The sequence below is a fragment of the Capra hircus genome, chromosome 1 (genome assembly GCF_001704415.2).
Source record: "Capra hircus breed San Clemente chromosome 1, ASM170441v1, whole genome shotgun sequence".
In the NCBI taxonomy this organism is placed as follows: domain Eukaryota; kingdom Metazoa; phylum Chordata; class Mammalia; order Artiodactyla; family Bovidae; genus Capra; species Capra hircus.
In genome coordinates this window covers 141,269,648-141,285,115 of record NC_030808.1, presented here as the reverse complement: position 1 = coordinate 141,285,115, position 15,468 = coordinate 141,269,648, and the positions used below count along the sequence as shown (strand labels likewise).

At 49.9% G+C, this 15,468-nt stretch overlaps 2 protein-coding genes across 4 annotated transcripts in view; one reads left to right on the top strand and one right to left on the bottom strand.

Annotated features, from left to right (window-relative positions):
- The window catches only part of TMPRSS2 (transmembrane protease, serine 2), a 49,915-nt gene extending 44,059 nt beyond the window's left edge, over positions 1–5,856 (top strand). For both annotated transcript variants that reach the window (XM_005675629.3, XM_013966670.2), the window contains 3 exons: positions 1,182–1,324; positions 1,518–1,670; positions 3,407–5,856. In XM_005675629.3, the coding sequence (XP_005675686.1) occupies positions 1,182–1,324; positions 1,518–1,670; positions 3,407–3,418 (308 nt within the window). In that variant the 3' untranslated portion in view covers positions 3,419–5,856. The remainder of the gene's footprint in view (positions 1–1,181; positions 1,325–1,517; positions 1,671–3,406) is intronic.
- MX1 (MX dynamin like GTPase 1) overlaps positions 10,887–15,468 on the bottom strand; it is a 35,061-nt gene continuing 30,479 nt past the window's right edge. For both annotated transcript variants that reach the window (XM_018051653.1, XM_018051649.1), the window contains exons 14-15: positions 14,478–14,717; positions 10,887–11,496 (exon numbers count right to left, since the gene is read on the bottom strand). In XM_018051653.1, coding sequence (XP_017907142.1) covers positions 11,266–11,496; positions 14,478–14,717 — 471 coding nt within the window. In that variant the 3' untranslated portion in view covers positions 10,887–11,265. The remainder of the gene's footprint in view (positions 11,497–14,477; positions 14,718–15,468) is intronic.

Genomic DNA, 15,468 nt, shown 5'->3' with positions numbered 1-15,468 from the left:
CCTCAACAAATGAAAACCCTTCACCAGTATTCCCCTTAGGATCTATTTAGTCTTAAGATAGTGATAAAGTTACATTTTTACATAGCAAGGACACAGTGATTTATAACAAAGTACAGTGATCTATAACAAAAGAGAAAATTCATTAACTCAAAAAGTCTAGTATTGCTAACATCAAAACTACTCTATTTACTTTTCTATATGCCAAATACATTGATTAATATATTCCCAGTTGCCTAAGGATATGGAGGCTTGGCAGCAATCATTGACTCAATAATGAGAAAAGCCCTATGCTAATTAAGACTTTCAAAATACTCCTGAACTCTCTGTGCTGTTTATGGTTGAGAGGTAGTAAACAATCATGTGAATAGTGGCAGGAGTATGGATAATCTTGTCACACAAGCTAGTTTACCAGCAGAGAGGTTTGACCTGAGACACCCTTGTCACACCCAGGGCAGGGAATTAGCAGTAATTATTGGCACAATAAATGAAAAACCCTTCACCAATATAATTCCTAATCAACCCACTATACTATACTAATAATTTTCTAACTTTTGAAAAGAGTCTGTATATAAGAAAGTTTAAAGCATCTCGTGCCTCTCACGGTTGGGAGGCTGTTAACAATCACATGTGGCCGGACAAACCTGGTCAGGCAGGCTAGAAAACCTTCAGAGGAGTTTGTAAGTAAAAACACTCTTGTCACGCCCAGGAATCTTTATTAACTGGAGCTGCAAGTTAACTCCTTCTCCGAGAGAAATGGTGATGGGGGAGAGCTCCCCGTAAAGTCAGAGGTGTAGCTGAGAGCATAAAACAGACTCTGGTTTTGGGGGTAGATGCTCGGGAACAGGAGGTCTCCTGAGGCTCGATCTGCCTTTGCGTAATGCCGAGCCTCCTTCCTCATGACCTTCGCCAAGGGCGGAGTTCCTCACGCTGGATCCCGGCTTTGGGAGCCGACCACGTGGCTGGGCGCTGAGTAGATGACGCTAGGACACAGCTGGAGCTTGGTCCACAGCCCAGAGGCAGCTAGTCCTCCCCAAAACACAATCTAGAGCTGCTTTAAACACACGCCTCAGCAGCTGAAAGGTACCTGGGTTCCCCAGGAGCCGGCTTGGGAGGAGTGGCATGGCCATATGTCCACGTATGAGGACAGGCTTCCTGTGAGAGCTATGCCGTCTTCGTTGCAGGGAAGACCTCGGATGACCTGAACACGGCCGAGGTGCACCTCATTGAGCCCCGGAAGTGCAACAGCAAGTACATGTACGACAACCTCATCACGCCCGCCATGATCTGTGCAGGCTACCTGCGGGGCACCATCGACTCCTGCCAGGTGATGACCAGCTGGGCCTTGCCCGGCTCCCACTGGGCCCATGAAGTGCATCCCTCCCCTACCTGGGACCCGGGGTTGGAGGAGACCCGGAGACTCTCCCATCACCCCGCTGAGCCCTCATCCCACCTTCTTGCCCTCTGGCCTGTGTGGCTTGTGGACTGACTTCTGTTCTGTAACCTGCTGTGTTCCCCAGGGTGACAGTGGAGGTCCTCTGGTCACACTGAAGAGCAGTGTCTGGTGGCTGATCGGAGACACGAGCTGGGGGTCGGGCTGTGCCAAGGCGTACCGACCGGGAGTGTACGGGAACGTGACAGTGTTCACAGACTGGATCTATCGACAAATGAGGGTAACCTTTCCATCCTGATCGGCTCCCCACTTCACTGTGTCAGAGCCCAGAGGTCTAGGAGGTGTGGTCCTGTGACAGGTGGCACCCCTCCCCGTACGCGTTTGGATGAAAACTTCTGGGGCCCAGCTTTGCAGGGTCCAGGGTTACCTGTGATGGGCTTGCTTCTGGCTCTAATAGCTCCATTCACCTACTCAGATGTCATTGCGTCAAACTTCTGGGGATGGGCAGAAAGCAGAGTGAGGCTGCCAGGCATGATTCAGGCCTATCCTTCTCTGGGCTGTCATAGGCACCCAGGGGAGCAGCTGGGGTCTCTGGTACAAGGAGAGGGCATGAGAAGGGAAAGATCCCAGGGGTTCCTGGCGCCCCTGCTGCCTCTGGCTTCTGGCCTGGTGCATGATATTCAGCGGGGCCCAGTCTTGGGTTCTGTCCAGATCCTGGGTGAGGACCGGATGTCTGTCCATCACAGGGGCCTTGGGACTGGGCAGTGCTCACAGATTTTGGCTCCTTCCAGGGCTAGGTTCTAGGTGAAAGGCCTGTCTCCCTCAAGTCTCCGAAGGTGCCCAGGTGCTAGGGCACTAGCCAAGGGCAGTGCCTGGTGAGGCATGGCCTGCATCTCTCCTGAGCCAAAACCTAAGACCTAACACTTTCAAGTGACTTGGAGCCCAGCCAGTCCCCACCCCGCAAAGGGCTGAGTTCTGGAAATTCATGACCCCCACTGTCCCACTGAGGACCTGCATGATGCAGGGAAGCTGGGAGGGGGTCCTGGGGGGACTGGGGGGGAAGGTGAGGCAGGCCATGGGGTGACTGTCCCTCCAGGATGAGAGAGCGAACAGGTACCGTGTGTCTAGGCAATGCTGGTGGCTCAGCAGCGGGAAGTGGAGGGGGTGCAGCTGGATGACAACAGAAGAGGTGGGGTAGAAAGCAGGACTACACAGACCGTGGATGACTTCCAGTGGCTAAGGTCATGCTTGGTTGGCCCAGAGATGCCTGTGTCCCAGCGGTGCTGAGTCATTGGACCCCCCCACATCCTGGCCCCTCCTGTCCCTGGGCCTTTGCACAAACTATTCTCCTCCATTGTCAGTCTAACCCAACCTTCATGCTGTAGGAAAAAAATATCCCTTTGTCTTATTTTTTAAAATAACCTACTTATTTAATTCTTGGCTGTGCTGGGTCTTCATTGCTGCACAGACATTCTCTCATTGTGTTGAGCAGGGGTTACTCTCTCGTGGTGTGCGCACAAGAGAGCTTCTCATTGCAGTGGCTTCTCTTATAGGGGGGGTTCCCAGTGGTAACGAACCTGCCCGCCAGTGCAGGGAGACATAAGAGACTTGAGTTCGATCCCTGGGTTGGGAAGGAGGAGGGCACAGCAACCCACTGCAGTATTCTTGCCTGGAGAATCCCATGGACAAAGGAGCCTGGTGGGCTTCGGTCCATGAAGTCACAAAGAATCCGGCATGACTGAAGCAACGTAGCGTGCACTCTTGTTGTGGAGCACAGGCTCTGGGGCACAGGCTCTAGCTCCCAGGCTCAGAAGCTGTGGTACATGGGCTTAATTGCCCCAAAGCACATGGTATCTTCCTGGACCAAGGATAGAACCTGCGTCTCCTGTGTTGGCAAGTGGACTCTTTACCACTGAGCCACCAGGGAAGCCCTCCCTGTCAGTGTAGGGGAAAAATAATTTTCTACCTTTGTTTGTCTTAAGAAAGTAACATCGTTTCTTTTTCCTTTTTGAACAGGCAAACAGCTAATCTGTACGGCCTGGGTCCTTGACAACGTTCCACGAGAAAAAGAAGGGGCTGATTTCGAATCCCCATGCATTACGTATTTTTTGAAGTGATTCCAGGTCCTTTTGTTCGATCATGATCCTGTATGTCTTGGCCCTTTCCACAGTTCTGTGCAGACCCCGTGGCTCCCCTACCCCTGGGCCCAACCTTCCAGACCAACCTCGTCTGACCAGGGAGGCTGGCTGGATGTGGACGGCAGAGCCAGTGCAGAGTAAGGGGACAGGGTCTGCCCTGCGGGGACCTCCCCTCTGAGCCCCACTGCACGGACCCCTCTTGGATGCACAGGGGGCTGGCGACTTCTCAGCTGCTGGACGGCTTGAGAAAGGAAGAGGGAAAACCTGGCAGAATCTGCAGGGGCCAGCCTCTGGGGCCACTGCCGGTGAGGCCACTTGGGATAGCCCCAGGGCCTGTCTCCCCACGAGGGAATTTGATGAACATTCTTGAGTGCCTTCTTAGCAGCCCAGAGTGCTGGCTGGAGATAAAGGGACCAGCTCTTCACGGGTGATGACTTGATAGCCACTTGAAAGGGGACCCAAACCTTTTTCTTTCGAGGGGTGTGTAGACAGAGCCCTGGGAACATATCTGATCACCCCCAGCATTGCTGGGGGCCCCCCACCCAGGGAGACCCGCCTTACTCTCCAGTCTCTCCCTGGCCTCCCTTGAAGATGGTGCAATGCCCTGGGCCCCCACTGAGGTCCTCACCCCGAGTGGGGTGCCTGCTGACCCTCTTAAAGCCTGCTAATCATTCACCTGGAAATCGAGCTCACCCAGGGAAATCAGGGATACTAATTAAAGAAACACTGTTTCCTGTAAAGCGTCTACCTGTTACTACCTCAGTCAGTGCCCACGAAACCGGGCCGTAGTCCTACTCTTAGCTTTAAATTACTGCTGCCTTTGCTTGTGTGAGCAGTGGCCGACTTGAGCTGTTTCACAAAGTGATTGCTCCCAGTTTAACGTTCTGTAAATGTCGTCCGGAAGCACAGCGTCTGGGCTTGTGAGAAAGGAGAGAAGGGTGTGCGTGGGCCTCCCCCCGGCCCCTTCCAACCACTCCTCCAGTTCCTCTGCAGGGGAGAGTCCGGCTTCAGTGACCCAGTGTGAAGCATAAACACGGGTGCTGTGAGGTCCTGCCTCCTCTCCGACACACTGGTTCCGCAGAACGACTTGAGTGATTCTGCACTAGGACTTGGCCTTGGAGTGGAAGTCAGGACGAGCATCCCAGCAGGATGCTCGGGCGGCAGCATCCCCAGGGCCCATCCTGACCTGCCTGCTCCCGAGTCAGATTTTTAAAAGCGTCGTCATGGTGAGCAAGCATTCCTTCTTTAGTCCTTCTTTTAATTTATGTGACCAGTTTGTTTTCTGTTTTGTATCTTTTTTAAACTGTAAAATTCAATTGTGAAAAACTGTACAAATAAATTATGCATTTTTTTTTTTTTTTCCAAACATGTGGCAAGCAGAACCAGTCTGCATTTCTGCACTGGGCCTTGATGTCAGGGCAGCCGCTGCATGGTGGGTTGGCAGGGAGTGAGGTCAGGTGTGGTGGGGCAGATGTGGTCTTCTGGCTGCCCTGCTGGCCTCCACAGCTTGTCCTGTAGGACAGCAAAGTGAAAGTGTGAAAGTGTTAATTGTTCAGTCATGTCCAACTCTTTGTGACCCCATGGACTGTAGCCTGCCAAGCTCCTCTGTCCATGGGATTCTCCAGGCAAGAATATTGGGGTGGGTAGCCATTCCCTTCTCCAGAGGATCTTCCCAACCCAGGGACTGAATCCAGGTCTCCTGCATTCCTGGCAGATTCTTTACCATCTAAGCCACCAGGGAAGGCAGCAGTCCCCAACTTTTTGGCACCAGGGTCCAGTTTCATAGAAGACAATTTTCTCATGAGCTGGGATGGTTCAGATGGAGTGATGGGAAGCGGCCAATGAAGTTTCCCATCGGCGCTCACCTCCTGCTGTGTAGCCTGGACCAGTACTGATTCTAGGGGCTGGGGACTGCTGCTATAGGAGGTAACCAAGCTCCTTAAGGAGCATCACCTGTACCTCCCATTTCTCCCAGATATGGACCCTGAGACCCAACTCCCTTCTAGAACTCTGCCCAGTGACCCCAGAGTCCTCAGATTCTGTCTTCTCAAACTTGAGTGTAGTATCTCCTCCCCTAAAATTCCTGTGAGCTCACGGCAGCAGAGCTGCTTCCTTAACACGTGTCTCAGCCCCCGGAATTGTGACCACAGGTAGGAGAGAGAGAGAGGGTAAATGTTTTCCTCCCTGGAAGAGATCCATTCATGTTCTTCAAATAGCCCAAATCTGGCAGGTCCCAATGTGTAACAGATGATTGGAGAGAACTGTCTGCGTTATGTCAGTTTGTGTTAAAATTACGGTGAAAGTTGTAATAAAAAAGTAAAGAAAACACATATTTTGTTAGATAATATTTTTTAAAGATTTTTTGTTTTGTTTTTGATGTGGGCCATCTTTAAAATCTTTTATGCTACAACTCCAATACTTTCGCCACCTGATGCTAAGAGCTGACGTGTTGGAAAAGACCCTGATGCTGGGAAGGATTGAAGGCAGGAGGAGAAGGGGAGGGCAGGAGGAGAAGGGGATGACAGAGGACGAGATGAGATGGTTGGATGGCATCACCAACTCAACGGACATGAGTCGGATCACTCCGGGAGATGGTGAAGGACGGGGAGGCCTGGTGTGCTGCAGTCCGTGGGGTCACAAAGAGTCAGACATGACTTAGCTATTGAACAACAATAGCAAAAGGGGCCAAGTAGGGGCAGGTGCCTGCCGGCCAGCAGTCTTTGTCACCTGGTCGTCATAGAACTTTGTTTACTGTATGTTTGCTTAAAGATACCTTATTGGTAGATACTGTCAATTCATTAACATTGAACTCACGGCCAGCAACCCCATAACTGATTCCTAAAGGACGCTTCTGTAGCACACATGTTTTGTCTGGACGGTACAGCCAGCCTTCCTGCACTTAGGAGATTAGACAGCACTTTCCATGCTGCTTGGGGCCATTTCAACATTGACATCACTATCCGAAAATACAAAAATGCCAAACAACATGGCGCTAAATAAACTGAAAAGGATACTTGCTTACAGTCTGAGCTGAAACAGGAAGGCAGGGTAGCCATTTTCAAACTCAGTCAGCAGCTCAATATTTTTGCTCCTCTGCCGGTGTCCACAAAAGTGCTCCTAGTGTTCATTTCGGGTAACAAATCAACTTTAATGAGTAGGTGGATCTACCGGTAAGGAGCCTGTGAATAATGAAGATGGGACTGTGTCCTAAAAGTGTCCACGTGGCAGGGTAGCTGACATCTTTTTCAGTTGTATTTCTCATTTTGGAGTCCTTCCCTGAGTGGCTTTAATTTTGAATGAAGCTGATTTCACTTAAAAGATCCAGCCAGGGGACTTTCCTGGTGGTCCAGTAGCTAAGACTCTACATTCCCAATGCAGGAGGACTGGGTTTAATCCCAGGGTGGCATGGATCCCGCATGTCACAATGAAGATCAAAGCTCCTGCATGCGGCATCTAAAACCTAGCATAGCCAAATGAATAAATATAAACAAACAACAAAGAAAGATCCAGCCCGAATGCTGAAACTAGGGAAATAGATATTTCTCTATTTAAACCTTTACAAGAGACATACATTAATTTGCTTAATATAAATTAACCCAAAATACTAAAGTGGGCACACAAGTACTAAAGGTGTGGAATCTGTGTTGATCATTTTGTGGATTCTTGCAGCTGGGGAAGTAGGTGAATTTCCAGGAGAATGAATTAACTTTGATTCGATTCTCACTGCGCTGTTATGGGGGAGGGGGCACAGTCCTGCCTTAAATTCAGGTACCTGGTCTGTTCTCAGCACTTCCCTGGTTCTCCTGGGGTTGCCCTGATCTGGCTCGAAATTCAGAGAATTTATCCTTCTGACCAAGGCTTCACCCTGGACCTGGTTTGTGAAGAGCCACACACACACACGTATAGTCCCGGTTGGAGTCCTAGCCCACAACTACAGTCCTTTTCTGTTCTGGACATGGAGAGGGTGAGGTATGATGTGGTACAGGCCAGAGCTCTTCTCCCAGTGTGCCCAGTGTTTTAAGAAAAATGTGCAATTTATGCTACTTCCGAAGTAGTTCAGTTCAGTTTGGTCGCTCAGTCATGTCCAACTCTTTGCAACCCCATGAACTGCAGCACGCCAGGCTTCCCTGTCCATCACCATCTCCCGGAGCTTGCTCAACCCATGTCCATTGAGTCGGTGATGCCATCCAACCATCTCATCCTCTGTCATCCCCTTCTCCTGCCTTCAATCTTTCCCAGCACCAGGGTCTTTTTCAATGAGTCAGTTCTTCACATCAGATGGCCAGAGTATTGGAGCTTCAGCTTCAGGATCAGTCCTTCCAATGAATATTCAGGACTGATTTCCTTTAGGATTGACTGGTTTGATCTCCTTGCTTTCCATGGGACTTTGAAGAGTCTTCTCCAATACCACAGTTCAAAAGCATCAATTCTTTGTTTTAAAAAGTCACTAATGTACCAGCTGTGCCTGCTTTCTCTGGCTCTGCAACCCCATGGACTGCAACCCACCAGGCTCCTCTGTCCACGGGATTCTCCAGGGAAGAATACTGGAGTGGGCTGTCATTTCCTTCTCTGGGGTATCTTCCCCGTCCAGATATCAAACCCACATCTACTCCATTGCAGGCAGATTCTTTACCACTAGGACATCTGCGAAAGCCCATAATGTACCAGCCATTTCATTTTAAATGAATTAACCCCATAAATATTGGTGTTTGAGCCATCGTTTTGCTGTGATTAAAGAACCTGAACTCATAATCCCCTGAAAAGCCACTGATCACTTGGACCCACTGAACCTTGGAAAGCCAATGTTAGTGCCCCATTAGCTGCTTTTAGGGCTTCCTGGTTTACCAGTTGGATTGGATTCCTTTCCTCCCACACAGTAGCTGACTGTGGGGACTTTCCTGCCTGGCTGCTTTTGTCTTTGCTCTAAGAAGGAAACTAAGAAAAGTAGCTGCTCCGTAGCATCTTAGAAGATAGTCAAGCAACCAGCAAGTCATTTGGACTTGTGCCTGATCTCCTATGCCCACTCCCTCCCACAGCATTTATTAAGCGCCAGCAGTATTCTGGAAAATCGAGGCTTCCTAGTTCTGTCACTTCAGTTTTATCTAGCTCCTCTCCTACCTCTGCTTCAAACTCAGCCCCATACTCTGGGGTCAGCTGAGCCCCAGACTTGCCTGGAGAGAGGGTCCCTGAGTATGCCTGATTGTTCTTCTAGTTTAGTCTGCCCAGGTTGATGGACCTTCAAGCTGGCGCTGTGGAGCCGGCAGCAGAATCTGGAGTGGCAGGCTCTGATCCTGGTGTTGCCCTTCACAGAGGAGATGGGGGACTGGGGTGGGGAGATGGGGGTTGGAGGATGGGGGGCAGTTAAGCCCCCTGCCTGAGCCCCACTGCCCTCTGAGTGATGGACTCACACAGAGTGGACTCCAGACCTGCCTCTGCTTGACTCCTCAACAGATAGGAGGGGAGACAGTGTACTTCTGCCCTATCGATGGCCAGTCAGGACAGATCTGAGGGATTCCTGGACACCTGCTCTTTCTGACGAAAGGAAAGTGAGCATCTTGTGAGTCCTCAGTGGGCTTGTCCCCCAAGGAAATTCCTGTTCTCTGAAATATTATCGGCTTTCTTCCCCCACCTATCTAGGAATCTCTAGGAAAACTATAACAACAGCAAAGAAGAATCCTTGGCAACAGTGACACCTCTGTTTCTAGTCGAGGCAGATTCTAGGGGACGCCTGATACTGGAGCAGTTACTCAGCCAGCCACGAGGGGGCAGCAGCTCCAAGTCTCAGAGCATCCCGTCACGTACATTTGTTCAGTTGCTCAGTCGTGTCATGGAGTGCAGCACGCCAGGCCTCCCTGTCCCCCACCATCTCTTGGAGCCTGCTCAAACTCATGTCCATTGAGTCAGTGATGCCATCCAACCACCTCATCCTCTGTTGTCCCCTTCTCCTCCTCCCTTCAATCTTTCCCAGCATCAGGGTCTTTTCTAATGAGTTAGCTCTTCCAATCAGGTGGCCAAAGTATTGGAGCTTCAGCTTCAGCATCAGCCCTTCCAATGAATATTCAGGACTGATATCCTTTAGGATTGACTGGTTTGATCTCCTTGCTGTCCAAGGGACTCTTCAAGAGCCTTCCCCAACACCACAGCTCAAAAGTATCAGTTCTTTGACTCTCTGCCTTCTCTGTGGTCCAGCTCTCACATCCATATGTGACTACTGGAAAAACCATAGCTTTGACTATACGGACCTTTGTCAGCAAAGTAATGTCTCTGCTTTTTAAAATGCTGTCTAGGTTGGTCATAGCTTTTCCTCCAAGGAGCAACCATCCTTTAACTTCATGACTGCAGTCATCACCTGCAGTGATTTCAGAGCCCATACGATAATCTCGTACAGAAATTCTTATATTGTCCCACGCTTTGAGGATTGTGGAATCCTGAATGTCAGAAGGGGCCAGGGGTGGGGTGGGGCAGGGGCTGGATGGGAAGGGACAGTGCAGCTAGTCTACCTCTTCCAACAAGCTGTTGTCCAGCTTCGCCTGGGAGTGAATGGACAACTCATGAGGCAGCCATTCCCTTTCTGGCTGGGTGTCTGCATGTCCCCATGGCTGCCTAGTCCAAGGAGGCCAGTCAGGACCCGTACTGCTCCTTCAGGATAACACGTGGTTAATATTCTGCCTTCTCACCTCCCAGACCAGAACAGCATCTGCTGTAAAATCCTCCTGGGTGGGCAGTGACCTCTCTCGACTTAGGCTTTTACCTTTCAGCTCCACACTAGGTGGCCAGCAATTAAGCAGCCTGGATGCTTGGTCAGCATACATTATAAACAAAAATGCTGATTGCTTCACCTTCTGTCCCATTTTTTTTAACTTTATTCCCCATTTCCCTTCTAGCCTCTTATAAATAACCCACCACATTCTTTTGCTCAACCATTCCTTCTGACCTGACCCAGTACAGAGGGCAGCCTTAGTGTCCACTGATTGCTCCACAGATTCCCACCTGCTGTCATTTTCAAACATCTCCCAAATAAAGGTGTCAGAGAGGGCTTCCTGATGGCACAGTGGATAAGAATCCACCTGCCAATGCAGTAGACACAGGTTTGATCCCTGATCTGGGAAGATCCCATATGCCTAGGAGCAATGAAGCCCATGCACCGCAACTACTGAGCCCACGTGCCCTGGAGCCCGTGCACAAGAGAAGCCACCACAGTTGAGAAGCCACAGCCGTAAGAAGCCCGCACAGCACAGCTGCAGAGCAGCCCTCACTCGCCACAATCAGAGGAACCCCAAGTGCAGCAATGAAGACCCAGTGCGAGCAACATAACAATAAAATAAATAAACATTAAAAAAGAAAGTGTCAGAGAAATGTCTGGTAGAAAGAAGTGTATTACAAATCGAAGAAATAGGTTTCTGTGTGCATTCACAAATGTGGCACTCATGTTCCGAACACATGGGGTGTGAAAGGCTATTACAGTCATTGGAATGACCCTTCTACAGCGCTATGTGGGGATTACTGACAGAGGGGTGGAGAGAGTTCAGGGATGGGGCAGGGTGGGCGCGAAGCATGGAGCGAAATCACCTGCTGTTTGAAGCCAGTGTGCTTATCCACTGAGAGACAGCAGAGACTCCGGCTGCAGGCTGACCACTGAAGCATCTGCGAAGCGGGCAGCTAAGGGCTTGCGGCCGTCAGGGGAGCTGTCGGTGGTGGTCTGCTCCCTGGAGACCCGGGGCTGGACGGGGGGCGGGTTCAGCCCGGGAACTTGGCGAGCCGCTGCCGAGCGCGGGACAGCCGCTCCAGCCGCTCCTTCAGGAACTTCCTCTTGTCTCTGGTGTCGGTGCGCTCCTTCAGCAGCCAGTCGTACTGGTCCTTGTCCTGCAGCAGCTGCAGCATGCTCTTCTTGAGCTGCTCCCCATATGTCCGGAGCACGAAGAACTGGATGATCAAGGGGATGTGGCTGGAGATGCGGGTGCTGACCTCCTGCGAGGAAGGAAGGCACAGTTCACACGAGGGTGAGGGGCCGTGGCAGCCAGGACACCCTGACTTCACCACGGCACCCCGGCAGGGACCCAGACCCAATGGGTGCATGGTCATCCTCTGTGGTCTGGGCAGCACCAGGCTAGGGACCAACCCCGACTCTGGGCTCCCGCCAGCCTCTCCGGACCACTAAAGGGTTACTTCTGATGGAAGAGGGCAAAACATGCCCTAGGAAGGTAAATGCGTGGAGTACAAAAAGTACAGAGGACAGGCTTGCGGACAGAGTCTGGGTGGGAGGAACTGAGAGCAGCATTTAAACATATGCATTACCATATGTAAAATAGATAGCTAATGGAAAGCTGCTATATAACACATGGAGCTCACCTCCATACTCTGTGACGACCTAGAGGGCAGGATGGGGGTGAGGGAATGGGAGGGAGGTTCAAGAGGGAGGGGACATGTGTGTATTTACAGATGATTCTTGTTGTATGGCAGAAATCAACACGACATTGTAAGCAATTATCCTCCAATTAAAAATAAATTTAAAAAAACCCTACATTTTAAAATTATTTACAACTCTCCCTAAAAGATTCTATAACCTCTTTTTTTGTTTTAAATCAAGGCTGAAATTATTTAGCCTAAAAGGAGGTGGGCTATCAAAAGCCACAGAAGGGAGCCCCTCCAAGTTCTAAGCACGCTGGAAGTCACTTTCAACTTTCCTTTCTCCCTCTTCCTGAGGGAGTCCTTCCTGAGACAATACCCCCTTCCCACCTCACCCATGTCCTCTGCTTCCTTTTGGTCTATTAAAAAAACTTATCCAAAGAATAAATGTAATCACATAAATGAAAAAAGGTAGACACCCAAATGAATTTTTTGGCCAACCCGAAATTAATTTGCTTTACTTGACTAATTTCCTTTGTTGCTGCTGGACTAGGCAAAGAAAGAGATTCTCCCTCTAGACCCTCCGGAAGGCACCCAGCCCTGTTAACACCTTGACTTTAGCCAGTGAGGATCATACTTGATAGGAAAAGTAGGGAGTTCTCATTAAAGTCAGGACAGGGCAAGGCTGTCTGCTGGTCTATTGTGGTTTCAAGTTGCACTGAAGGGACCACCAGATGGGGCAAAAAAAGTTTGAGGTATAAAAACTGGAAAGATCGGGGAGAGTGTGAAACCACCACTGTCTGCAGAGGGATGAGTGTTTGTTGGGAAAACTCAGGAGAAACATGTAAAACCACCACAGACAGTTTAAGAGAATCAGCATGGTTAACAAATGTAAGACAACATATAGAAATCAACAAACGCGATGTCATGGAAGAAAAGTCTCATTGATAGGAGGTACAAGATGAGAAAAGAAAAAGGAATAAGCTCCAGGTGTGTGTACCACCTACACAAAGAGAACTTGAAAACACTTCTGAGACTCCCCAAAAGGATATTTAAGAAGGAACATCAGGGGTCCCCTGATGTTCTTCGATAGGAAATTTAAAGGCACAAAGGTGTCAACTCCTCCACTGCAGGTAGAAATTCTGAGGAAGAAGGACTTTGGCTTGTGGTCTGCAGATCCGGCACCTGCCTGGCTTTCTGCATGGCTTGTCCTACCTACCTTGGACTTGATGAGCCAGCCTCCATAATTGTATAAGCCAGTTCCTTTGTTTATACTTATCGATATAAAACAAGCCCTAGCCTTTCCCCAGATATAATGGTCAGTTTCATGTGTCAGCTTGACTGGGTTGTAGACCCACTTATTCAATGGAACTCTCATCTAGGTATCTCTGTGGAGATATTTTGTAGATGTGGTTAATAGCTCCAGTCAGTCAATTTTAAATAAGTAAACAAGATCATCCTCAAGAATGTGGGTGGGCCTCACCCAATCAGGTGGAGGCTTTAATATGTGTGTATGTGTGTGTGTGTATGTGTAATGCTTACTCTCAAAGGTTCTGCCAGGCAGCACTGGGGGGTGAGCTTGGCTGCAGGAGAAACCAAGGGGGCACAGGGCTGCCCTCACCTTGCCCTTTACTGGCTTCACACACACCCGTGCACATCCCAAGGTCTGCAGAGTCTGACCGTTTGAGCTTTGTCGCTCAGAGTGTATCCCCATCCAGCAGCATGGCATCCTCTGGGAGCCCGTCAGTCATGCAGAATTGTGCCCCATCTCAGACCTGCCCCCACCCCACCACATCTGCATCTCCGGAAGGTCCTGGAGATGTGTGAACATGGTTGGTGTGGGAAACTCTGCCTAAAGTGATGGAGACATCTGGTAAACCAGGAGGTTGCCATTTGTCTTCCTGTCCAGACTTTCACATCCCCCCGGGCTCTGAGTTACACATCCTTCCCCAGATGAATTAGATGGACCCTCAAGTTATTTGAAACGTAAGGTGCATGTGCTGCATTGCTCAGTCATGTCCAACTCTTGTGAAACCCTATGAACTGCAGCCTGCCAGGCTCCCCTGTCCGTGGGATTCTCCAGGAAAGAATTCTAGAATAGGTTGCCATGCCCTCCTCCAGGATATCTTCCTGACCCAGGCATTGAACCCACGTCTCTTACATCTCCTGCAATGGCAGGTGGGTTCTTTACCACTAGTGTTACCTGGGAAGCCCAAAATGTAGGGTAGCAATCAAAGTACAAGTCTCTGTGAACAGCAGCTTCTCCAAGGGCCAGAGGTCACTGCCTTCTACACTCCTCCTGCTGAATATTCACAAGAACCCTGGGAGGAGGTAGCCATTTTGCCTCCTTTTAGAGAGGAAAGCTAAGGGTCAGAGAGGTTAAATAACTCGACTGGGGCCACGCAGCCAGCCCAAACCAGATGCAAACGGCTCTAAGTAACAACCCTTCTCATGTCTGATTGAATTGCTCCTACAGAAGCTTACCAAGGGCTGAAAGGTGGGGCTGGTGGTTCCCTTACAGAGACAAGACTGAACAGACAGGCTCTTCATTCTCAGAGACAGAGAATGGATGAGAAGCACTGTCCTGAGACTAGCAGACTCACCTGGTGGTACGCCATCAGGTGTTGAAAGATCTCAGCTGTGGAGGGCTCTGAGTCCTCAGATTGGTAATAATGGTTTGATTGTTTTTTCTTTTCTTCTTCTGCCTCCTTCTCTCTGACCTGCTGCAAAGCACGTCGGTACACCTGGTCCTGGCAGTAGACCAACTGCTCCATTTGGAAATGTAGTCGGATGGATTTCTCAGCTTCATTTTCTTGTTCTAACCGAATGTCTTCAATTTTGGACTATAGCAAAAGAGAAACACAACAGAATTTCCATCTAGAAACAAATCACTGGGTCACAGGAAGATAGCTCCACTGCAAAGGCCACCCCGAGCAGGTGCCATCTAGAAAAGAGCTGGTGGCTTTGGAGCAGCCTCTGTCCCCACAATAGCTTCTCTGGGCAGGGAGTGGGACTTCCCATTCTGGCTGAGGGTCAGAATTTCCCAGGAAGCCTGAGCCACACAGGTGACCAGACCTTGCATCCCCAGGGCCTGGGAACCTGCATGGGCTCTGTTCTCAGGCCTGATATCCAGCTTTTTTCCTTTTCCCTTTTACAGACTTTTCCATCTGAGGAGGAAAAATATTTTTCTACCAGAGAGCTCACAGGGATAAGATGGGAGCCAGATTCCATCAGTCAAATTCCACATATTTCATGTTCCTGGAGTTTAGAGGAACTGGCTGCCAGAAAGTCAAAGAGGGGACTCTTCAAACAGAAAGTTACCTGGACCCCCTGGCTTCACTGAATGGAAGAGTGTGATGCCAAGTGTGGTCCTAAATCTTCTTCTCTGTGTTCCTTCTGAATAAGAGGGCACTCTTAGTCCTAGTTTGTAGATGAGGAATCAGAGGTCCAGGCAGGTTAAGAAGCCCCAAGACCTCTGGCTTGCAAAAGGCAGAGCCAGTCTTCCCATCTCTGCTGGGTGCTGGGGCTAAGGTTGGTGTCCCCACCAGATTTATACATTGAAAGCCTAATCCTCAACAGGATGGCATTTGGAGA